This window comes from Dendrobates tinctorius, unplaced genomic scaffold, assembly GCF_039654945.1.
Source record: "Dendrobates tinctorius isolate UK_male_01 unplaced genomic scaffold, ASM3965494v1 ptg000036l, whole genome shotgun sequence".
In the NCBI taxonomy this organism is placed as follows: Eukaryota; Metazoa; Chordata; class Amphibia; order Anura; family Dendrobatidae; genus Dendrobates; species Dendrobates tinctorius.
The window spans coordinates 43,469,519-43,493,864 of record NW_027361704.1 but is presented as its reverse complement, the minus strand read 5'-3'; the positions used below and the strand labels follow the sequence as shown (position 1 = coordinate 43,493,864).

Below are 24,346 nucleotides of genomic sequence, written 5' to 3'. Positions count from 1 at the left end.
GGGGGGGTTTCCACTGTTTAGGTACATCAGGGGCTCTCCAAACGCGACATGGCGTCCGATCTGAATTCCAGCCAATTTTGCATTGAAAAAGTCAAACGGTGCTCCTTCCCTACTGAGGTTTGCCATGCGCCGAAACAGTGGTTCCCCCCACATATCAGGTATCAGCGTACTCAGGACAAATTGCACAATAACTTTTGCAGTCCAATTTCTCCTGTTACCCTTGGTAAAATAAAAAAAATTGAACCTGAAGTATTTTTTTTGTGAAAAAAAGTTAAATGTTCATTTTTTTTTTAAATATTCAAAAAATTCCTGTGACGCACCTAAAGGGTTAATAAACTTCTTGAATGTGGTTTTAAGCACCTTAAGGGGTGCAGTTTTTAGAATGGTGTCTCTTTTGGGTATTTTCTATCATATAGACCCCTCAAAGTGGCTTCAAATGTGATGTGGTCCCTAAAAATAAAATGGTGTTGCAAAAATGAGAAATCGCTGGTCAATTTTTAACCCTTATAACTTCCTAACAAAAAAAAAATTTTGGTTCCAAAAGTGTGCTGATGTAAAGTAAACATGTGGGAAATGTTATTTATTAAGTTTTTTGTGTGCCATATCTCTGTGATTTAAGGGCATAAAAATTCAAAGTTGGAAAATTACAAAATTTTCAAAATTTTCGCCAAATTTCCGTTTTTTCCACAAATAAACACAAGTTATTTGAATGAAATTTTACCACTAACATGAAGTACAATATGTCACGAGAAAACAGTGTCAGAATCACCGGGATCCATGGAAGCGTTTCAGAGTTATGACCTCATAAAGGGACAGTGGTCAGAATTGTAAAAATTGACCCGGGAGTTAACGTGCAAACCACCCTTGGTAGTGAAGGGGTTAAAGGGATCCCCAGTATGGAAGTTAGGAACGTTCCACTAAGCAGTCTGGTTCTGACACCAGGCTCTCTTTAAGGGATCTCCTGTATGGAAGTTAGGGCAAATCCCTCAGCGCTCTGATTCTGACCCCAGGATTCTATTAAAGGGAGCATTGGTATGCAAGTTAGGGCAAATCCCTCAGCGCTCTGATTCTGACCCCAGGGTTCTATTAAAGGGATCATTGGTATGCAAGTCAGGTCAGGGCAAATCCACTCAGAGCTCTGGTTCTGATCCAGGCTCTCTTAAAGGGATCCTCGGTATGGAAGGGAGGGCAAATCCACTCTGCGCTTTGGTACTGACCCCAGGCCTCTCTTAAAGGGATCTCCGGTATGGAAGTTATGGTAAATCCCTCAGCACTCTGATTCTCACTCCAGGCTTCTATTAAAGGGATCATTGGTATGGAAGTCAGGGCAAATCCACTCAGCTCTCTGGTTCTGACACCAGGCCTCTCTTAAAGGGATCCCCAGTATGGAAGTTAGGACCGTTCCACTTAGCGCTCTGGTTCTGACCCCAGGCTGACGGGATAATGTGGGATATTAGTGGTAGTTATCCGGTAGCTCTGGCTGACGGAATGATGTGGGATATTAGGGGTAGTAGTCCGTGGCTCTGGCTGACGGGATGATGTGGGATATTAGGGATAGTAGTCCGGTGGCTCTGGCTGACAGGACGATGTGGGATATTAGGAGTAGTAGTCCGATGGTTCTGGCTGATGAGACGATGTGGGATATTAGAGGTAGTAGTCCGGTGGCTCTGGCTGACGGGATAATGTGGGATATTAGGGATAGTAGTCCGGTAGCTCTGGCTGACGGGATGATGCGGGATATTATAGTGAATGTTGCTATGCGGACTGGGCGGGGCTCTACACTTATATATATATATATATATATCTATCTCATTATAATTTGTTTTAACTAAACGTAGTTAGTTACTATGCCCAGGCAGCGCCGGGCTCTCCAGCTAGTTGTCAGGAACACCGCACTGCACTCGCTCACTGAGCTGGTGCGCGTGTCCTGAGTAAAAAAAACTGTGCTCAGAGATACCTGTGGAGCAGGGCAGCAGCGGTGAAGATGCGTGCTTCAGACTAGCAGGACCTCAAGCACGTGACTCCTGGGGGCGTGGCCTAAACTCCAGAGAGCTAGGAGCTATAGGAAAACTCCTAGAAAGGTAACTATGGGACAAAGTTACCAAGAGGAATAAACCAGATCAAGCCGGGGTCAAAACACGAGATAGCACGACAGTACCAAAGGGTTAGACAGAATGGATAGTCAGGACGTAGCAATAGATCAGAAAACCAGAACGGGCAATAGACGGTACAGTAGGGACAAGCTGTAACGGAGTAACAATAGCCAAGCCAGGAGGTCAGAACCGGAGAAGACAATAGTACCAAAATGTGAGACAGAGAACAGAGTGAGGGGACAGACCGGGTCATACACGGGAAGTAAACAAGCAATGCAGTATACACGCACACCAGGGGGGTCAGACACACAGCCAGAATAACAGTATAGCTGATAGGGAATCCTAGTCTGGAGTGAGTATAAATACCCCTCCCAGATCCAAAGGGAGGCCAGCAAAATTAACCCTGAGAAAACAGGACATTAACCATGTCCTAACCATGACAGTACCCCCCTCTTAATGGGGGGCCACTGGACCCCCAGGTTTCTTAGGGTATCTGGCATGAAAATCCCGCACCAGTCGATCAGCGTGCACCGTACTGGCCAGAACCCATGACCGAACCTCAACGGAATATCCATTCCAATGAATAAGGTACTGAAGTCTCCGGCGCACCCACCGTGAATCAATGATGCACCCTACCTCGTACTCCAGTTGACCCTCTACCAATACTGGTGGAGCCAGGGATGAGGGATCTTCTCTAACTGTCCCCACAGGTTTTAATAGGGACCTGTGGAAGACGTTAGATATTTTGAAGGAGGTGGGCCACTGTAATCTGTATGCCACCGGGTTGATCACCTCTACAATCTTGTATGGACCAATATATTTGGGGCTCAACTTCATAGAGGGTATCTTAAGTTTGATGTTACGGGTGGACAACCAGACTTTTTCCCCCACTGTTAACCCAGGACCCAACCCCCTTCTCCTGTCCTCAAAATGTTTGTACTTCTTCTGGGCTTTGGAGATGTTCCCCTGCACCTCCCTCCAGAGGGTTTTTAACTGTTGCACCATCCCCTCGGCACCAGGGCAATCTGAATCCATAAGGGAAAATTCCCCAAACTGGGGAACAAACCCATAATTGACCTGAAAGGGAGACTTTCCGGTAGACTGATTAATACGACAGTTGAATGCAAATTCTGCCATGGGTAATACCTCACACCAGTCTTTCTGTCTGGAGAAGGCCAGGCATCTCAGAATCTGCTCCAATGACTGGTTGGTGCGTTCAGTCTGTCCGTTGGATTCCGGGTGATAGGCAGAGGAGAATGACAACGTGACCCCCAACTTCATACAAAACGCTCTCCAAAACCTGGCCACAAATTGCACACCCCTGTCCAACACCACGTTCACAGGCACTCCATGCAACTGAACAATGTGCTGTATAAACAGGCGGGCCAAGGTTTCAGCAGATGGTAACACAGGTAATGGCACAAAGTGGGCTTGCTTAGAAAATCTATCAACCACTACCCATACCACTGAGTTGCCCTTGGAAGATTAGTGATAAAGGCACCAATTCCCCAGCCGGCCGGACCTGAGAGCTTTTAGAGCGAGTGCACACCCCACAAGTATTTACAAACCTTTTTATATCAGTACCCATAGAGGGCCACCAAAAAACCCTAGCTACTGCCCCCTGGGTAGCTGCAATACCAGGGTGTGCACTTAACACAGAATCATGAAATTCTTGAAGGAGTGTGAGGCGGAATTGTTCGGGTACAAACAATTTACCTGGGGGTTTATTTCTGGGAGCCTGTGCTTGTGCTTCCAGAATCTCTCTCTGTAACTCAGAGGAGATTTCGGCTACAACCACTCCCGGTTGAAGAATGGAGGAAGGAGATTCTGGAGGGGACACAAAATCAATACTTCGGGATAAGGCATCGGCCTTTACATTTTTAGATCCTGGTCGAAACGTGATGGTAAAATGAAATTGAGAAAAAAAAAAGTGCCCACAGAGCCTGTCTGGGGGTCAATCTCTTAGCAGACTCGATATAGGCCAGGTTTTTAATGATCAGTGATGACCGAAATGGGATGAGCGGCCCCCTCCAAAAAGTGCCTCCATTCTTCGAAGGCCAATTTAACCGCTAACAATTCCCTTTTACCGACATCATAGTTTCTCTCGGCCGAAGAGAACTTCTTAGAGAAAAAGGCACAGGGTTTGAGGTAAGTCACGGTCGGGGCCCTGTGACAATACTGCCCCCACCCCCACCTCCGAAGTGTCGACCTCGACGATAAAAGGTCTTGATGAATCGGGTTGTACCAACACAGGGGCTGTAGTAAAACACTTCTTTAATGTAAGGAAGGCATTTTTTGCGGCCACGTACCAATTTTTTACATCTGCCCCTTTAAGAGTGAGGTCCGTCAAGGGTTTCACCACCTGCGAGAACCCTTTAATGAACTTCCTATAACAGTTAGCGAAGCCCACAAATCGCGGCAACCCCTTCAGATCATGAGGCTGCACCCAATCTGTAATGGCCTGAACCTTCCCTGGATCCATGCGGAATCCCTCCCCAGATACAATTACACCCAGAAAAGATAGTTCTTGCATAAAAAATGAGCACTTCTCCAGCTTAGCATACAAATGGTTCTCCCGGAGTCTCATAAGAACCATACGAAGATGGTGTAAGTGTGACTGACTGTCCTCAGAGTATATCAAGAGGTCATCCAGGTAAATGACTACATAATGCCCGATCAAGTCAGAAAAACCAACATTAATGACGTTCTGAAAAACAGCAGGAGTGTTAGTGAGGCCGAAGGGCTGTCATGGTCACGTGTGTCAGGACGCAGATGTTTCCGCAAGGCGAACCCATAACACACGTGACCCTGGATACACCGCCTCCAGTGGGGCGCATTTAAATAATAAAACGTGCCGGTGGATACGCCGCCTCCACCGGGCGAATTTAGGTATTACACGTTATACAATAATTCTGGAAACCCCGCCTCCAGTAAGGCGAATTTAAATAATAAAGGGGGAACCTGGGAAACTTTAACAATGGTGGGCCCTGCGATAGGGAATGGGGGACATGGAGACCTCCTAAGCTCCCCTGAGCCAGTGTCCCTGCACTCCTTACATTCCCTATACAGGCTCCGCACCTGTCGCCGCACGCGTACCTTAACGCCCTTGCTCTCCCTGACCCTAAACCCTCACTAGGGAATGGGTCGGTGCGGAGACTAATCCCACCACTGCACTAATAACACACATGAGGAAAGAGACAATACAGGGGAAACACCACTTAGCTTTGCTCTGTTGCGTGCGCTCCTAGCAACAGAGCCCACCACCTGCGTGCGTCTTCTCCTCCACCCGGATCCATCACCATAACAGGATCCTTCACCTTAGTGCAGCCTTGGAGCAGAGTCCACCACCAGTTGCAGCTGCTTAGTAACAGAGTCCCAAGGATGAGTTCAGCTTCTGACACGAAGTCGAGCATGCTTGAGTCCAGCTCAGCAGCCAAGTCCCACATGGTGAGTGCCACTGTCCATAGTCGCCACTCCACCAGCCCATGCAGACACTTCCCGCTGACACCATCACTGCGACTCCACCACGCCATGCCAGCCCTTCGTCCAGACACCATAGCTGAAACACGTCACCCTTGGCTAAGCTGCGCAGGACTCCTCACCAGCTCCATCCTTCCACCAGGCTCTCCAAACTCAGAGTGAACACAATCTCACAATATCACAGGCAGTGATTGCACACCCCTAGCACACCTTTATAGGGTGTCACACCTGATACATAAATTACGTGCACAAAAACCTAAAGTGCAATACCACTAACCACCACCGGGGACAGTCAAGACACCTTGGAACTTTCCAAAGTAAAAAAGTTCACCCAGTGCAATTTAAAACTGTCAGATCATGACAAGGGCATAACCAGGTTTTCAAACAGCCCCTCAGTTGTCAGGAACGCTGTTTTTCCATTCATCCCCCTCCCGGATCCTTATAAGGTTATAAGCCCCTCGTAGATCGAGCTTAGAAAACCATTTGGCCCCCGTGAGTTGGTTGCATAGATCAGGAATCAACGGGAGAGGGTACGTGTTCTTAACAGTAATTTTGTTCAGTTCCCGAAAGTCGAGGCACGGTCGCAACCCTCCATCTTTTTTCTTTACAAAGGAAAACCCCGCTGCCACGGGTGAGACCGAGGGCCGAATATGCCCCTTGCAAAGGCTCTCTTTGATGTACTCTTTCATAGCTTGGCGCTCAGGCCCGGACAAATTAAACAAATGAGCCTTGGGTAATTTGGCTCCAGGTACTAAATCGATAGCACAATCATATGGTCTATGTGGTGAGAGCGCCTCAGCCTCGCTTTAGGAAAACACATCTTCAAACTCTCACGTACTCCGGAATACCCTCTAGACTGACAGACGACACAGATACAGATTTTATCGGATTGACATAAGGAATCGTGTTACAACACAGACCATTATCATTACATCCCCATCGGGTGACCTCCCCCTTCACCCAATCAATGAGAGGATTGTGGCGTTGCAACCAGGGCATCCCCAGTCCTTCAGGCAGATTATTCATAATGAAACAACTTAACTTTTCCACATGAGTGGAACCCACTTCCATAAAAAAAACCTCAGACATAAAGCAAATTCCATCCCGGGTAAGAGGGGATGAATTCACAGCCACAATTTTAACAGGGTCTTTTAACCTGACTGTCCCTATCTTATTAAGAGTCACAACTTGGGCATCAATCAGATTAATGGAGGAACCACAGTCAACAAAGGCGGTAGTCACACAATTTGGGGTACAAGGGAGACTCTTGTTGCATCATTCCTCTAGCACGGAGTCTCCGGTCCATATGGACCGCCTGCATCATGGCGCCCTCCAGGGTATCAGGAGGCGGATGAAATGCCAGAGCGTCCTGCAGACTGTCATACAGGCCCCTGCGAAACAACCACATCAGGGCGTCGTCGTTCCAGGATACTTTGGCGGACCAACATCTAAACTCTGAGCAGAACCATTCAGCAGAGTGCCTCCCCTGTGTCACACTCATCACCATATCCTCTGCCAGACGCACTCTATCAGGCTCATCACAGATGTGCCCCAGAGCCTCAAAGTACAAGTTCACCGACATCCGTTCAGGAGCAGAGGAAGGCAGAGAGAAAGCCCACACTTGCGGAGCCCCCTGAAGTAGGGAAATGATGACCCCCACAGTCTGGAACTCGTCCCCGTAGGAGCGGGGCCTTAGAGAAAAAAAAAGCTTGTATCCTTCTCTGAAAGACCTGAACTCCTTTTTGGAAAAAAAAATGGAAAGAGAGGCGCAATGAGTGTACCTGTATTAAAATTTGCTTCCCTAACTGAATAAACAGGGTGCTCACCTTAGGGGGTTGTGCCACCCTTGCACAACCCTGGTGTAAACGTTAGTGGTGGGTGGGAAACGTATCCTCTCACCTCGGGAGGGCACTGCACGTGGCTGTCAGCAAACTCAGCTCTCCTGTTCGGTCCGTCTCTCGCCGGCTTCCGGACGTAATCCTGTAGCCGGCCCCAGCCGTAGGTACGATACCAAGGATCATGGAGGTCTTAAGTAACGCCCAGCAACCGCAAGTCCTCTCAAAAACAACTGCCCTCCAAGCTGCTCCTGCCGCTAGTCCTCAAAAGAGGAATTTTAGTAATGTGCTGCAAAAAAAAGCGGTCTGTAGGAGCGCTAAAGAAGAGGCAGAGACCAATAAAAAGTTAAAAACTCAGCTTTTAATCTTCCTCCAATACCCACAACGCGTTTCCATGGTCACAGCCGTCATCTTCAGGTGGAATGCTATTCTGGAAGTGTCAGCTTATTTGTCAGGAACACCGCAGTGCACTTGCTCACTGAGCCAGTGCGCGTGTTCTGAGTAAAACCAACTGTGCTCAGAGATACCTGTGGAGCAGGGCAGCAGCGGTGAAGATGCGTGCTTCAGACTAGCAGGACCTGAAGCACGTGACTGCTGGGGGCGTGGCCTAAACTCCAGAGAGCTAGGAGCTATAGGAAAACTCCTAGAAAGGTAACTACGGGACAAAGTTACCAAGGGGCATAAACCAGATCAAGCCGGGGTCAAAACACGAGATAGCACGACTGTACCAAAGGGTTAGACAGAACGGATAGTCAGGACGTAGCAATAGATCAGAAAACCAGAACGGGCAATAGACGGTACATTAGGGACAAACTGTAACGGCGTAACAATAGCCAAGCCAGGAGGTCAGAACCGGGGAAGACAATAGTACCAAAATGTGAGACGGAGTACAGAGTGAGGGGACAGACTAGGTCATACACGGGAGGCAATCAAGCAACTCAGTATACACGCACACCAGGGGGTCAGACACACAGTCAGAATAACAGTATAACTGACAGGGAATCCTAGTCTGGAGTGAGTATAAATACCCCTCCCAGATGCAAAGGGAGGCCAGCAAAATTAACCCTGAGAAAACAGGAAATTAACCATGTCTTAACCATGACACTAGTATATATATAAATGAGTGTATCAGCCACGTCCACTCCACTTAGCAACCAATCACTAGGCATCTTTCATTTCATCAGAGCTGTTTAAAAGAAGCTGAGCTGTGATTGGTTGCTATGAGCAGCAGTTTTCCTTGTAGACAGTTGTGGTAACTGAGGCCTATTATTCTCATCATTTCTATGGTGTTATCGTCCTTCTGTAAAGCTGGAAATAACACAATTTGTTACCGTGCTGACGCAGACCACCCTGACACAGACTGCAGGGGGAGCCCAGTATCACACAGGATAGGATTAGATACACGACTCAGCAGACTGTATCACACAGCATAGGATTAGATACACAGCTCAGTAGACAGTAAAGGTACTGTCACACTTAGCGATGCACCAGCGATCCCGACCAGCGATATGACGCAGTCAGGATCGCTGGTGCATCGCTAAGTGGTCGCTAGTGAGCTGCCACAAAGGCAGATCTCACCAGCGACATCGCAGGGGTCGGGGGTCGCTACTTACCTGTCACACTAGGTGATCCTGACGTCCTCCTGCCCGGTTCCACGCTCGTCACTCATCTCTCCACAGGAAGCCCAGCAGGAAGCTGACGACGAGAAACGGTCCAGGACGTTCGCGCGCGATCAGCGATAACAAGTGGGGGAGCCGGTCGTAGGTAAGTATCACACACAGCGATATCGCTAGCAATATTATAGCGATAATGCTAGCGATATCGCTTAATGTGACAGGCCCTTAACACACAGGATAGGATTAGATACACGGCTCAGCAGTCAATATCACACAGGGTAGGATTTGATACACGGTTCAGCAGTCAGTATCACACAGGATAGGATTAGATACACGGCTCAGCAGACAGTATAACACAGGAGAGGATTAGATACACAGCTCAGAAGACTGTATCGCACAGGATAGGATTAGATACACAGTTCAGCAGTCAGTATCACCAGAGCCGCCATCAGGGCATTACTGCACTGTTGTGCAGGGCAGGGCATTACTGCTATACAGTTGTGGCCAAAAGTATTGACACCCCTGCATTTCTGTCAGAGAATACTCAGTTACTTCCTGAAAATGATTGCAAACACAAATTCTTTGGTATTATTATCTTCATTTAATTTGTCTTAAATGAAAAAACACAAAAGAGAATGAAGCAAAAAGCAAAACATTGATCATTTCACACAAAACTCCAAAAATGGGCCAGACAAAAGTATTGGCACCCTCAGCCTAATACTTGGTTGCACAACCTTTAGCCAAAATAACTGCGACCAACCGCTTCCGGTAACCATCAATGAGTTTCTTACAATGCTCTGCTGGAATTTTAGACCATTCTTCTTTGGCAAACTGCTCCAGGTCCCTGATATTAGAAAGGTGCCTTCTCCAAACTGCCATTTTTAGATCTCTCCACAGGTGTTCTATGGGATTCAGGTCTGGACTCATTGATGGCCACCTTAGAAGTCTCCAGTGCTTTCTCTCAAACCATTTTCTAGTGCTTTTTGAAGTGTGTGTTTGGGTCATTGTCCTGCTGGAAGACCCATGACCTCTGAGGGAGACCCAGCTTTCTCACACTGGGCCCTACATTATGCTGCAAAATTTGTTGGTAGTCTTCTGACTTCATAATGCCATGCACACGGTCAAGCAGTCCAGTGTCAGAGGCAGCAAAGCAACCCCAAAACATCAGGGAACCTCCGCCATGTTTGACTTTCGGTACCGTGTTCTTTTCTTTGAATGTCTTTATTTTCTCCTGTAAACTCTATGTTGATGCCTTTGCCCAAAAAGCTCTACTTTTGTCTCATCTGACCAGAGAACATTCTTCCAAAACGTTTTACGCTTTTTCAGGTAAGTTTTGGCAAACTCCAGCCTGGCTTTTTCATGTCTCGGGGTAAGAAGTGGGGTCTTCCTGGGTCTCCTACCATACAGTCCCTTTTCATTCAGATGCCGACGGGTAGTACGGGTTGACACTGTTGTACCCTCGGACTGCAGGGCAGCTTGAACTTGTTTGGATGTTAGTCGAGGTTCTTTATCCAACATCCGCACAATCTTGCGTTGAAATCTCTTGTCAATTTTTATTTTCCGCCACATCTAGAGAGGTTAGCCACAGTGCCATGGGCTTTAATCCCTTAAGCCCCCAGGGTGGTTTGCCGTTCATGACCGGGCCAATTTTTACAATTCTGACCACTGTCCCTTTATGAGGTAATAACTCTGAAACGCTTCCATGGATCCTGGTGATTCTGACCTTGTTTTCTCGTGACATATTGTACTTCATGATAGTGGTAAAATTTCATTCAAATAACTTGCGTTTATTTGTGAAAAAAACAGAAATTTGGCAAAAATTTTGAAAATTTCGCAATTTTCCAACTTTGAATTTTTATGCCCTTAAATCACAGAGATACAGCACACAAAAAACTTGATAAGTAACATTTCCCATATGTTTACTTTACATCAGCACAATTTTTCAACCAAAATTTTTTTTTGTTAGGAAGTTATAAGGGTTAAAAATTGACCAGCGATTTCTCATTTTTGCAACACTATTTTATTTTTACGGACCACATCGCATTTGAAGCCACTTTGCGGCGTCTATATGATAGAAAATACCCAAAAGTGACAACATTCTAAAGACTGCACCCCTTAAGGTGCTCAAAACCACATTCAAGAAGTTTATTAACCCTTTAGGTGCGTCACAGGAATTTTTTGAATATTTAAAAAAAAAAAAATGAACATTTAACTTTTTTTCACAAAAAAAATACTTCAGGTTCAATTTTTTTTTATTTTACCAAGGGTATCAGGAGAAATTGGACTGCAAAAGTTATTGTGCAATTTGTCCTGAGTACGCTGATACCTGATATGTGGGGAGGAACCACTGTTTTGGCGCATCGCAGAGCTCAGAAGGGAAGGAGCGCCGTTTGACTTTTTCAATGCAAAATTGGCTGGAATTCAGATTGGACGCCATGTCGCGTTTGGAGAGCCCCTGATGTACCTAAACAGTGGAAACCCCCCACAAGTGACCCCATTTTGGCAACTAGACCCCCCCAAGGAACTTATCTAGATGTGTGGTGAGAACTTTGAACCCCCAAGGGCTTCACAGAAGTTTATAACATACAGCCGCACAATTAAAAAATCATATTTTTTCCATAAAAATGATCTTTTCACCCTCAATTCTTATTTTTCCAAGGGTAACAAGACCCTAAAAGTTATTGTGCAATTTGTCCTGAGTACGCCGATACCCCACATGTGGGGTAAACCACTATTTGGGCGCATGGCAGAGCTCGGAAGGAAAGCAGCGCCATTTGACGTTTTTGGCTGGAATTGAGATCGGACACCATGTCGCGTTTGGAAAGCACCTGATGTACCAAAACAGGGGAAACCCCCCACAAATGACACCATTTTGGAAACTAGACCCCCCAAGGAACTTATCTAGATGTGTGGTGAGAAATTTGAACCCCCCAGTGCTTCACAGAAGTTTATAATGCCTGGGCGTGAAAATAAAAAAAATCGTATTTTTTCCACAAAAATGATCAATTTAGTCCCCAATTTTTTTATTTTCCCAAGGGTAACAGGAGAAACTGGACCCCAAAAGTTGTTGTCCAATTTCTCCTGAGTACGCTGATACCTCATATGTGGGAGAAAACTACTGTTTGGGCACATGTCGGGGCTCGGAAGGGAAGTAGTGACGCTTTGGAATGTAGACTTTGATGCAATGGTCTGCGGGTGTCATGTTGCATTTGGAGAGCCCCTGATGTACCTAAACAGAGGAAACCACCCACAAGTGACCCCATTTTGGAAACTAGACCCCCCACGGAACTTATCTAGATGTGTGGTGAGCACTTTGAACCCCCAAGTGATTCACAGAAGTTTATAACGCCCGGGCGTGAAAATAAAAAAATAAATTTTTTTCCATAAAAAATATATTTTTGTCCCCAATTTTTTATTTTCCTAAGGGTAACAGGAGAAATTGGACCCCAAAAGTTGCTTTGCAATTTGTCCTGAGTAGGCTGATACCCCATATGTGGGGGTAAAACACTGTTTGGGCGCATGGCAGAGCTTGGAAGGGAAGAAGCACCATTTGACTTTTTCAACGCAGAATTGGCTGGAATTGAGATCCGACGCCATGTTGCGTTTGGAGAGCACCTGATGTGCCAAACAGTGGAAACCCCCCAATCATATCTCCAACCCTAACCCCAACACCCCCCTAACCCTAATCTGAGCCCTAGCCCTAACCCTAGCCCTAACCCCAACACACCCCTAACCCTAATCTCAACCCTAACCCTAGCCCTTATGGGAAAATGGAAATAAATACTTTTTTTTATTTTATTATTTTTCCCTAACTAAGGGGGTGATAACGGGGGGTTTGATTTACTATTTATGGCAGGATTTTATTTTTGGCAGCTGTCACACGCTAAAAGACGCTTTTTATTGTAAAAATAGTTTCTGCATCACATTTTGAGAGCTATAATTTTTCCATATTTTGACCCACCGAGTCATGTGAGGTCTTATTTTTTGCGGGACGAGTTGACGTTTTTATTGGTACCATTTTCGGGCACGTGACATTTTTTGATCGCTTTTTATTCCGATTTTTGGGACGCAGAATGAACAAAAACCAGCGTTTCATGAATTTTTGGGGGGTGCGTTTACACCGTTCCGCGTGCGGTAAAATTGATAAAGCGCTTTTATTCTTCGGGTCAGTATGGTTACAGCGATACCTCATTTGTCATTTTTTTATGTTTTGGCGGTTTTATGCAATGAAAACTATTTTACATAAAAAATAATTATTTTTGCATCGCTTTATTCTGCGAGCTATAACTTTTTTATTTTTTCGCTGATGATGCTGTATGGTGGCTCGTTTCTTGCGGGACAAGATGTCGTTTTCAGCGGTACCATGGATATTTATATGCTTCTTTTTGATCGCGCGTTATTGCACTTTTTGTTCGGCGGTATGATAATAAATCATTTTTTGCTTCGTTTTTCATTTTTTAAGGGGTTCGCTAAAGGGGTTAACTAATGGGACAGTTTTATAGGGCAGGTCGTTACGGATGCGGCGATACCAAATATGTGTACTTTTATTGTTTTTTTTCTTTTTTTATTTCCAAATATTTTTTCTTTTCCCAATTTATTTAGCGATTTTTAAAAAATTATTTTTACACTTTTTTTTTTTTTTTTTAACTTTATTAGGTTGTCCCAGGGGGGAATCACTGTCCTGTGACAGATCAGCGATCTGTCACAGGCATAGACGCAGACTTCCTCATGCTTGCGCTTTGCAGGCACTGAGGAAGTCAGCTCCCTACAGGCCCCCGTCGCCATCTTGGATCCGGGGACCTGTAGGCAAAGAGACCCCCGCAGCAGCACTGGTCATTGCGCTGCTGTGGGGGGCTCAGGGAAGCACAGAGGGAGCCCCCTCCCTGCCAGCTTCCCTTTAACCCCCGGTACACCGCGATCGTGTTTGATCGCGGTGTGCAAGGGGTTAACGTGTCGGGGGGCGGTCCGTGACCGCCCCTGACACATTGTGCCGGGTGTCAGCTGTGATAATTAACTGACACCCGGCCGCAATCAGCGGCGCTCACCCAGCGTACGTCACATGGGATTAAGGCGTTAAACTTCTTGATGACACTGCGCACAGTAGACAGGAATATTCAGGTCTTTGGAGATGGACTTGTAGCCTTCAGATTGCTCATGCTTCCTCACAATTTGGTTTCTCAAGTCCTCAGACAGTTCTTTGGTCTTCTTTCTTTTCTCCATGCTCAATGTGGTACACACAAGGACACAGGACAGAGGTTGAATCAACTTTAATCCATGTCAACTGGCTGCAAGTGTGATTTAGTTATTGCCAACACCTGTTAGGTGCCACAGGTAAGTTACAGGTGCTGTTAATTACACAAATTAGAGAAGCATCACATGATTTTTCGAACAGTGCCAATACTTTTGTCCACCCTCTTTTTTATGTTTGGTGTGGAATTATATCCAATTTGGCTTTAGGACAATTCTTTTTGTGTTTTTTCATTTAAGACAAATTAAAAGAAGATAATAATACCAAAGAATTTGTGTTTGCAATCATTTTCAGGAAGAAACTGAGTATTATCTGACAGAATTGCAGGGGTGTCAATACTTTGGGCCACAACTGTATGGGGCCCGGTGAACAGCAGTACACAGAGGGGCCCGCATGTCCGGGGCCCCACTTATGTGCTACTGTTCATGGGGCCCCATCGGGCCCACACGTCGGCGCTGGGGCCCAGGAGCTGTGCACGGCCATCTTACCTTGACGGCTGCGCAGCTTCTGCTGCCTCCATCTTCTGTGTGCTTCCTGTCAGGTGATGGTGCGTATGCGATGACGTCATCGAGAACGCGCCGCCCGACATGTACCGGACGCTGCACGCAGATCCGCGCTGCTGGTGAGCGACTGTGAGGTAAGTATACAAAACGTTTTTGTTTTCTGTACAAAATGAATTAAATGGGTGAAGGAGGAATTACACATGATTGGGGAAGGCGTAAGGGGGACTGCACAGATGATGTGGGGAGGGGGGTTAAAGCAGGACTGCACATGACGGGGGAAGGAGTCCTTACTCGTTCCCCCGTCATGTGCAGTCCTGCTTTAACCCCCCTCCTGCACATGATGATGGGGGGGTTAAAGGGGGACTGCACATGATGACGGGGGAAGGAGTAAGGAGGACTGCACATGATGAAGTGGGGAGGAGGGGTTAAAAGGAACTGCACATGAAGTGGGGGGTAAATGGACTGCACATGATGGAGTGTGGGGGTAGGGGGGACTGCAAATGATGAAGTTGGGGGTAAGGGGGACTGCAAATGATGAAGTGGGGGCGAAAGGAGATTGCACATGATGAAGTGGGGGGAGGGGATGGGAGACTACAAATGATGAATTGAGAGTGAGGGATGGGACAGCAAATGAATTGAAGGTGGGGGTGGGGAGAGTAAATGATGATCTGGGGAGAGAGCAAATAATGAACTTTAAGGGTCGGGGAGTAAATGATGTATTGAATGTGGGTAGATAATGAATAGACGGTGGGAGAGAGAAGACATGACAATGAATTGGGGCAGAAGGGGCATGTAAATATAATGAGTTGGGGGAGCGGCGGGAGTATGCCGTGACTGGTAATGAATTAATGAATTGGGGGAAAGAGTACAGGTGCTAATTAATTGATATACTAGGTTGTATAGCTAGAAGGGGCTCAGTGGCAGATTATAATTTATATTTAGAATGGTGGGTTGCATAATAAACAATTAATGGTGGGTGCATATTTGTATTCAGATGTGTAGTGTACAAGAAAGGGAAAAAGTGGGGAATGTGCTCTGGAAGCCGTGCTCTAGGTAACTACTCGTATGTGTTATTTTATAAAGAGACGAGTCCTGGCTGGAAGAAAAGATGGCGGTCTGTGCTGCATGAAAAAGAAAATATGACGGATTTCAGCTAGAGACGTCACTGGTGAGTCAGTACGTTACCTGTACACTGACACTATACTCTGTACAATGTCATCAGTGATCACCATATTATTTGTACACTGACACTGTATACAGAGGTCCTGTGTATAATGTTACTGGTGATCCCTGTGTTACCTCTACACTGCACTATATACAGAGGTCCTGACTATGTCACTGGTGATCCCTATATCACCTGTACACTGAAAGTAAATACAGAGTTCCTGTGTATATTGTCACTTAGTATAGTGTTTTTTTATTATTACTGATCAGTATTGTAGTATTCAGTCACTATGTGGTGGTAATATGTGGTCTGGTCATGGTGTGACGGTATTTGTTCCATGTATGTGGTATTATTCGGTCACTGTGTGGTGGTAATATGTGGTCTGGCCACGGTGCGGCGGCATTTGTTCTTTGTATGTGGTATTATTCGGTCACTATGTGGTGGTAATATGTGGTCTGGTCATGGTGTGATGGTATTTGTCCCTTGTATGTATGTGACTCATTCCCTTAAAGAAAAATATATAAAATATTATAGGTTATAGTAGAGTAGGGCCTGGCCAAAAGAGTATACCAGGTCATGGTGACATGTGAGCTCATCTGTTCATTCACCTTTTGTGTCCGAGGATCTCCCTCTTCTGGTGAAGGAAGGTAGTGAGGCTGATTTGGATGAAAGAAACCAAACACCTGATCAGGTGGATTGTGACTGGGTAACGGGAACTTCAGACTGGATATGAGGCAGCCGACGCCCTTCTGAGTGGCTGGTGATTTCTCTGCTGGATTCTTGGAGACCAGTCTGATTCCTGCTTCCCAAAGATAAGTTTTTGCTCTGCTATTGAACTTATTAGTTTTGGTTTTGTTTACCTTGTTTTCTGAGTTCAGCCATCCCCGGCTGGGGGTGTGCTGGATTCTTTTTCCTTGATCAGTGTTCTCTTTTGCTCTGCTTTCAGAATATTCTGAGTGCTGATATAGGGGTTGAAGTCTAGTGACTTCAGGGTCCTTTTTGCTTATCAGTTGTGTTGGTAATATTTTTAGCAGGGTTTTCTCGGATTGCAGACAGCAGCTTTTCTGTCCTGTCCTTTTTAGTTAGCTTGGGCCCCATCGTTTGCTCAACCTATCTTTCTATCTGTGTTAGTGTTTTCATCTTGCTTCACTGTCATTATATGTTGGGGGCTGCCTATTGCTTTGGGGTCTGCTCTGGGGCAGTCAGTTTTTCCCTTTTCTCTCTTTAGGCTTATTTAGATCTCTGGCTGTAGGAACACTCCACGGCTACTGCTAGTTGTGTGATAGGATTAGGGGTCTGCAATCCGCTAGTTTCCAACCTCTCTGATTTTCTGGGCTGAGCTTGTGTTTTATTTTTTCCTCCTCGGTGACTCATTAATAACAGAATCACCAGCCATACCGCAGATTCTAGGGTACTCAAAAGCAGGAAGGAGTTGTTAAAAAAAAAAAGGGCCGGATTCTTTTTTTGTGTATATTTTTTCCTCTTTTTCTGAGGCCGTAGGAGGAATATTTTTTTTTCTGATGGAGTTTAAGCAATTGTCTGATCGTGTGGAGCAGCTTGCTGCGGAAGTGCGAGGAATTTCCGCCTATCTTGCGCTTTCACACGCTGCTGAACCAAAAATCCCCACTCCTGATGTGTTTTTTGGGGATCGGTCTAAATTTTTGAATTTTAAGAATAATTGTAAATTATTTCTTGCCTTGAAGCCTAACTCATCGGGGAACTCTGCGCAGCAGGTTAAAATTGTCATCTCCTTGCTGCGCGGTGATCCCCAGGATTGGGCGTTTTCTTTAGTACCAGATGATCCTATTCTAACAAATGTGGACGCATTTTTCAGGCCTTGGGGTTGTTGCATGATGAACCTAATGCGATTGATCAAGCTGAAAAGACCCAGTTGGCATTGAGCCAGGGTCAAGATTCTGCAGAACTGTACTGTCAAAAATTCCGAAAGTGGGCGGTCCTCACCACTTGGAATGATGGTGCCTTGGCAGCTCTCTTTCGGGAAGGGTTTGTCAGAAACCGTAAAAGATACTATGGTGGGATTTCCTGTTCCCTCTGGTCTTGACGATTCTATGTCATTAGCCATTCAGGTTGATCGGCGTTTACGTGAACGTAAAATTACACGGGAAATGCTGCCACCTGTTGAACAAATGTCTGAACCTATGCAATGTGATAGTTTGGTCTAGGGCGCAACGTCAGGAGTTTAGAAGACGTAATAAGCTGTGTTTTTTCTGTGGAGATGCCTCTCATATTATTTCTGTCTGCCCTAAACGAGAGAAACGTTTTGCACACACATTTGCTGTAGGTGGTGTACAACCTAAGTTTCTTCTGGCAATTACTCTGATCTGCTCCCTGTCTACATTTTCCGCTAAAGCCTTTGTGGATTCAGGAGAAGCCTTGAACCTAATGGATTTGGACTTTGCTAAACGTTGTGGTTTCCCTATGACGCCCCTGCGGACGCCTAGTCCTTTGAGGGGTATTGATGCTACTCCGTTGGCGAAGAATAAACCTCAGTTTTGGACCCAGGTGGTAATGCGGGTCGCCCCAGACCATCAAGAAAATTGCAGATTTTTGGTGTTGCATAATTTGCATGATACCATCGTTCTGGGGTTCCCCTGGTTGCAAATCCATAATCCAGTTTTGGACTGGAAATCTGTGTCTGTGGTGAGTTGGGGTTGTCGGTGTGCTCTTGGTGACACTCCTGTTTTCTCCACCTTTCCCCAGTCGCATGAGGTTCCTGACTATTTGGCTGATTTTTATGATGTGTTTAGTGAGAGTAAGTATGCGTCTTTGCCTCCTCACAGGAGTTATGACTGTGCAATTGAGCTGAGTCCGAGGTGTAAATTTCTCAAGGGTCAACTTTTTAATTTATCTGTACCCGAACACGAGGCTATGCATTCTTATATTAAGGAGTCGTTGGAGAAGGGTCATATTAAACCATCCCTCTTCACCCTTGGGTGCTGGGGTTTTTTTTGTGGCCATGAAGGATGGTCCATTAAGGCCCTGTATTGACTATCGCTCCCTTAACAAAATTACTGTTAAATATCAGTAGTATCCATTACCCCTGATTTCTGACCTATTTTCTAGAGTTGAAGGTGCTTGCTGGTTTACCAAGCTTGACCTCAGGGGGGCGTATAATCTTATTCGCATTAAGCATGGGGATGAATGGAAGACAACGTTTAATACTCTGGAGGGACATTTTGAGTACCTGGTGATGGCTTTTGGGCTCACTAACGCCCCTTCTGTCTTCCAGTGCTTCATGAATGATATTTTCCGGGACTTTGTGGATAAGTTTCTGATCATCTATTTGGATGATATTTTGATCTTTCCCAGGGATTGGGACTCTCATGTGGAACATGTTCGGACTGTGTTCCGAATTTTGAGGGAAAACTCCCTGTATGTTAAGGGATCGAAATGTCTTTTTGGTGTACAGAGGATTTCATTTTTGGGATTTATTTTGTCTCCGTCAACTATTGAAATGGACCCGGCCAAGGTACAGGCCATTTATGATTGGGTTCAGCCCACTTCTTTGAAGGCTCTCCAGAAGTTTTTGGTGTTTGCTAATTTTTAAGTTTATAGCCAATTTTTCTGTTATTGCCAAACCAATGACTGATTTGACTAAGAAGGGCGCTGATTTGCTGAATTGGTCTCCAGAGGCTGTTTCTTCTTTTCTGGAGCTGAAGCGGAGGTTCATTTCTTCTCTGGTTTTGCGACAACCCGATGTCTCACTTCCATTTCAGGTGGAGGTGGATGCTTCAGAGACTGGTGCAGGAGCTGTTTTGTCCCAAAAGGATCCTGTAACATCTAAAATGAACCCCTGTGCCTTCTTTTCACGAAAGTTCTCTCCTTCGGAAAGCAACTATGATGTGGGGAATCGAGAACTGTTGGCCATGAAGAGGGCATTTGAGGAGTGGAGACATTGGTTGGAGGGAGCTAGACATCAAGTTGTGGTCCTCACTGACCACAAGAATTTGATCTACCTTGAGTCGGCTAAACGCTTGAATCCGCGACAGGCCAGGTGGGCCTTGTTTTTCACACGTTTTGATTTTGTGGTCTCCTTTCTTCCGGGCACTAAGAACGTTAAGGCTCAAGCCCTCTCTAGGAGTTTTTTGGCTGATTCTCCTATTGTGACCAAGCCTGCTACCATCTTAGGTGAGGGGGTGGTTCTTTCTGCCATCTCGCCTGATTTGAGACGTGCTCTGGAGAAGTTTCAGGAGGATAAGCCTGAGCGTTGTCCCAGTGGTAGGTTGTATGTTCCTGACCAGTGGAGGAGGAAAGTGATGTCTGAGGTTCATTGCTCCGCGTTGGCTGATCATCCAGGTATTTTTGGTACTAGATATTTGGCGAGTCGGTCTTTTTGGTGGCCTGTCTTGTCTCGTGATGTCAGAAATTTTGTGCAGTCCTGTGGGACTTGCTCCCGATCTAAGCCTTGTTCTCGTTCTAGTGGGTTGTTGATGCCCTTGCCGGAGCCCAGGAGGCCATGGACCCATATTTCAATGGATTTTATTTCTGATCTGCCTGTCTCTCAGAGGATGACTGTTATCTGGGTGATTTGTGATAGATTCTCTAAGATGGTCCATCTTGTACCACTCCCTAAGTTGCCATCTTCCTCAGAGTTGGTGCCCTTGTTTTTGCAACAGGTGGTTCGCTTGCACGGGATTCCTGAGAACATTGTATCGGACAGAGGAGTTCAGTTTGTCTCTAGATTCTGGAGGACCTTTTGTTCCAAGTTGGGAATTCAGTTGTCCTTCTCCTCTGCATTTCACCCTCAGACCAATGGGCAGACGGAGAGAACAAACCAGACTTTGGAGGCTTATTTGAGATGTTTTATATCTGCTGATCAGGATGATTGGGTCTCATTTTTACCCTTGGCCGAATTTGCTTTAAATAATAGAGCTAGTTCTGGCACTTTGATGTCACCCTTTTTCTGTAACTTTGGGTTTCATCCTCGATTTTCTTCAGGGCAGGTGGAGTCTTCTGCCTGTCCAGGGGTTGACACTGTGGTGGACAGAATGCAGCAGATTTGGGACCAAGTGGTGGATAAGTTGTCTCCCAGGAAAAGGCAGAGCGGTTTTCTAACCGGCATAGGACCATTGGTCCCCGGTTTAAGGTGGGTGATATGGTCTGGTTGTCATCAAAGAATATCTCTATGAAAGTGGCTTCTCCAAAGTTTAAACCTAGATTTATTGGACCTTACAAGATTTTGGAGATTATTAATCCGGTCTCTTTTCGGTTGGCTCTTCCTGTCACATTTAAGATTCATAATGTGTTTCATAAGGTTTGTTGAACCAGTGGTTCCTATGGCGGCACCTTCTGACCCTGTGTTGGTTGAAGGTAACATGGAATATGAGGTAGAGAAGATACTGGATTCCTGTCTGGCTAGACGGAGACTCCAGTATTTGGTTAAATGGAAAGGTTATGGTCAGGAGGATAATTCCTGGGTCTCTGCTTCTGATATTCATGCCGAAAGATTGGTGCGTGCTTTTCATCAGGCTCATCCTGATCGGCCTGGTGGCTTGGATGAGGGTTCGATGACCCCTCCTCAAGGGGGAGGTACTGTTGTGAGCTCATCTGTTCATTCACCTTTTGTGTCCGAGGATCTCCCTCTTCTGGTGAAGGAAGGTAGTGAGGCTGATTTGGATGAAAGAAACCAAACACCTGATCAGGTGGATTGTGACTGGGTAACGGGAACTTCAGACTGGATATAAGGCAGCCAACGCCCTTCTGAGTGGCTGGTGATTTCTCTGCTGGATTCTTGGAGACCAGTCTGATTCCTGCTTCCCAAAGATAAGTTTTTGCTCTGCTATTGAACTTATTAGTTTTGGTTTTGTTTACCTTGTTTTCTGAGTTCAGCCATCCCCGGCTGGGGGTGTGCTGGATTCTTTTTCCTTGATCAGTGTTCTCTTTTGCTCTGCTTTCAGAATATTCTGAGTGCTGATATAGGGGTTGAAGTCTAGTGACTTCAGGGTCCTTTTTGCTTATCAGTTGTGTTGGTAATATTTTTAGCAGGGTTTTCTCAGATTTCAGACAGCAGCTTTTCTGTCCTGTCCTTTTTAGTTAGCTTGGGCCCCATCATTTGCTCAACCTATCTTTCTATCTGTGTTAGTGTTTTCATCTTGCTTCACCGTCATTATATGTTGGGGGCTGCCTATTGCTTTGGGGTCTGCTCTGGGGCAGTCAGTTTTTCCCTTTTCTCTCTTTAGGCTTATTTAGATCTCCGGCTGTGACGAGGTGTCTAGGATCACCGTAGGAACACTCCACGGCTACTGCTAGTTGTGTGATAGGATTAGGGGTCTGCAATCCGCTAGTTTCCAACCTCTCTGATTTTCTGGGCTGAGCTTGTGTTTTGTTTTTTCCTCCTCGGTGACTCAATCATAACAGTGACAGTTTAAAAATTCTTCTGGCCAGAACAAAAGCTGCTGGCTATGTATGTGATCTGGTGTTTGATGGGAACTGTTAATATCTGATTGAGGACGTGGTGGAGAATTTGAGTTTTTCCAAGAGTGGGTGGTGGGACTGTGGAAGGTTGGAAGTTGGGGGCGGAGTCTCAAGGGGGCCCGAAAATTTTGCCAGTATGGCGCTCCGAAATTCCTAGTGGCAGCCCTGAGTATCAGACAGGATAGGATTAGATACACAGGTCAGCAGTCAGTATCACACAGGATAGGATTTGATACAAGGCTCAGCAGACACCATCAAACAGGAGAGGATTAGATAGAAGGCTCAGCAGTCAGTATCACGCAGGATAGGATTAGATACACAGCTCAGCAGACAGTATCACACAGGATAGGATTAGATACACGGCTCAGCAGACAGTGTCACACAGAATAGGATTAGATACACAACTCAGCAGACTATCACACAGGATAGGTTAAGATACACGATTCAGCAGACTGTATCACACAGGATAGGATTAGATACACAGCTCAGCAGTCAGTATCACACAGGATAGGATTAGATACACTGCTCAGCAGACTGTATAACAGGATAGGATTAGATACACGGCTCAGCAGACTATCACACAGATAGGATTAGATACACGGCTCAGCAGTCTGTATCACACAGAATAGGATTAGATACACAGTTCAGTAGTCAGTATCACAAAGGATAGGATTAGATACATGGCTCAGCAGACAGTATCACACAGGATAGGATTAGATACACCGGTCAGCAGACAGTATCACACAGGATAGGATTAGATACACAGCTCAGCAGACTGTATCCCACAGGATAGGGTTAGATACACGGCTCAGCAGTCAGTATCACACAGTACAGAATAAGATACACAGAACAGTAAGATGGTATCACACAGATAGGATTAGATACACAGCTCAGCAACAGGATGTGCCAAAGGAGAGGACAATTTCATTCCAATTCCACTCATTCCATCTGATTTGCCTTTTGATTTTAAACGCTTCTAGTTTCCATTTCGACTGGCATTTGCAATATCCATTAACAAGGCTCAGGGACAGTCCTTGAAAGTAGTAGGGATCGATTTGTAATCTCCATGCTTTTCTCATGGTCAACTTCACGTGATCTGTTCAAGAGTTGGAACTGCCAAAAATTTGTTCATCTTTGCACCGAAAGGAAAAACCAAAATTGTTGTTTATCAAAAGGCTCTTGAATGAGTTGAAAATAAAATACTATCAATACTTGGGTAATTGTTTAGTTAATTTGTGTTGCAAATCTTTAGTGTTGAATATATGATGTGAAATGTTTTTATGTGCAATATAATCATTAGAATTTGTTAAAACTAACCACAGTTAGTTACTATGCCCAGGCAACGCCGAACTCTTCAGCTAATATACCTATAAAGAAAAAAATCAGACAAACTGAACATCTGAACGTGGTCTCTTAATTTTTACCAGAGCTGTATATGCAGCATAGTGCAATTTTAGGCATGTCTGAGTATAGAAAAATGTAAGTATTACTGTGTAAATAACTATTTTCCAGGATAATTCATTACCTCTCTATGGAATCTCTCCAGTGTCAGCTTTTTTTGCATCTCCTCTTTAACCCAAGGATCAGCAGAGTACTCTCCTTCTAGTAAAGACGGCCAACAATTGCCAGCATCCCGGTTGGACTTGGTTAGAACTATTCGAATAAGTTTCTTGTCCTCTTTGTCAAGAAAGAAAAAAAAATAATTACATGATAAAAAAATATTTAATGACACTAAACAGAATGTACATGTTTGCCTGGTGTATATTTTTGCAGTTATTTCCACTGGACAGTAAAAGCATGCGCATGCTAATTTATGCCAGAAAAAATATAAAACTTTCAGAAAAAGCAAAGTGGTCAAATAAAAAGTATTTCAAAAGCGCAACACACAAGCCTTCTGCTTCTCATACAGTGGATGTAAAAGTTTACGCATCCCTGGTAAAATGTCAGGCATTTGTAATATAAAAATCATAC

General features: G+C 45.3%; 1 protein-coding gene across 2 annotated transcripts in view; it reads right to left on the bottom strand.

The window, feature by feature from the left end:
- NUDCD2 (NudC domain containing 2) overlaps positions 1-24,346 on the bottom strand; it is a 54,309-nt gene that overhangs the window by 6,076 nt on the left and 23,887 nt on the right. Inside the window, exons 3-4 of one of the 2 annotated variants that reach the window (XR_012231768.1) lie at positions 23,901-24,052; positions 14,761-14,902 (exon numbers count right to left, since the gene is read on the bottom strand). Coding sequence is in view for 1 of the 2 variants with exons in the window: in XM_073573819.1 (XP_073429920.1) it covers positions 23,901-24,052 (152 nt within the window). In the remaining variant the exon portion in view is untranslated. The remainder of the gene's footprint in view (positions 1-14,760; positions 14,903-23,900; positions 24,053-24,346) is intronic. The other variant, XM_073573819.1, reaches the window with a different exon arrangement.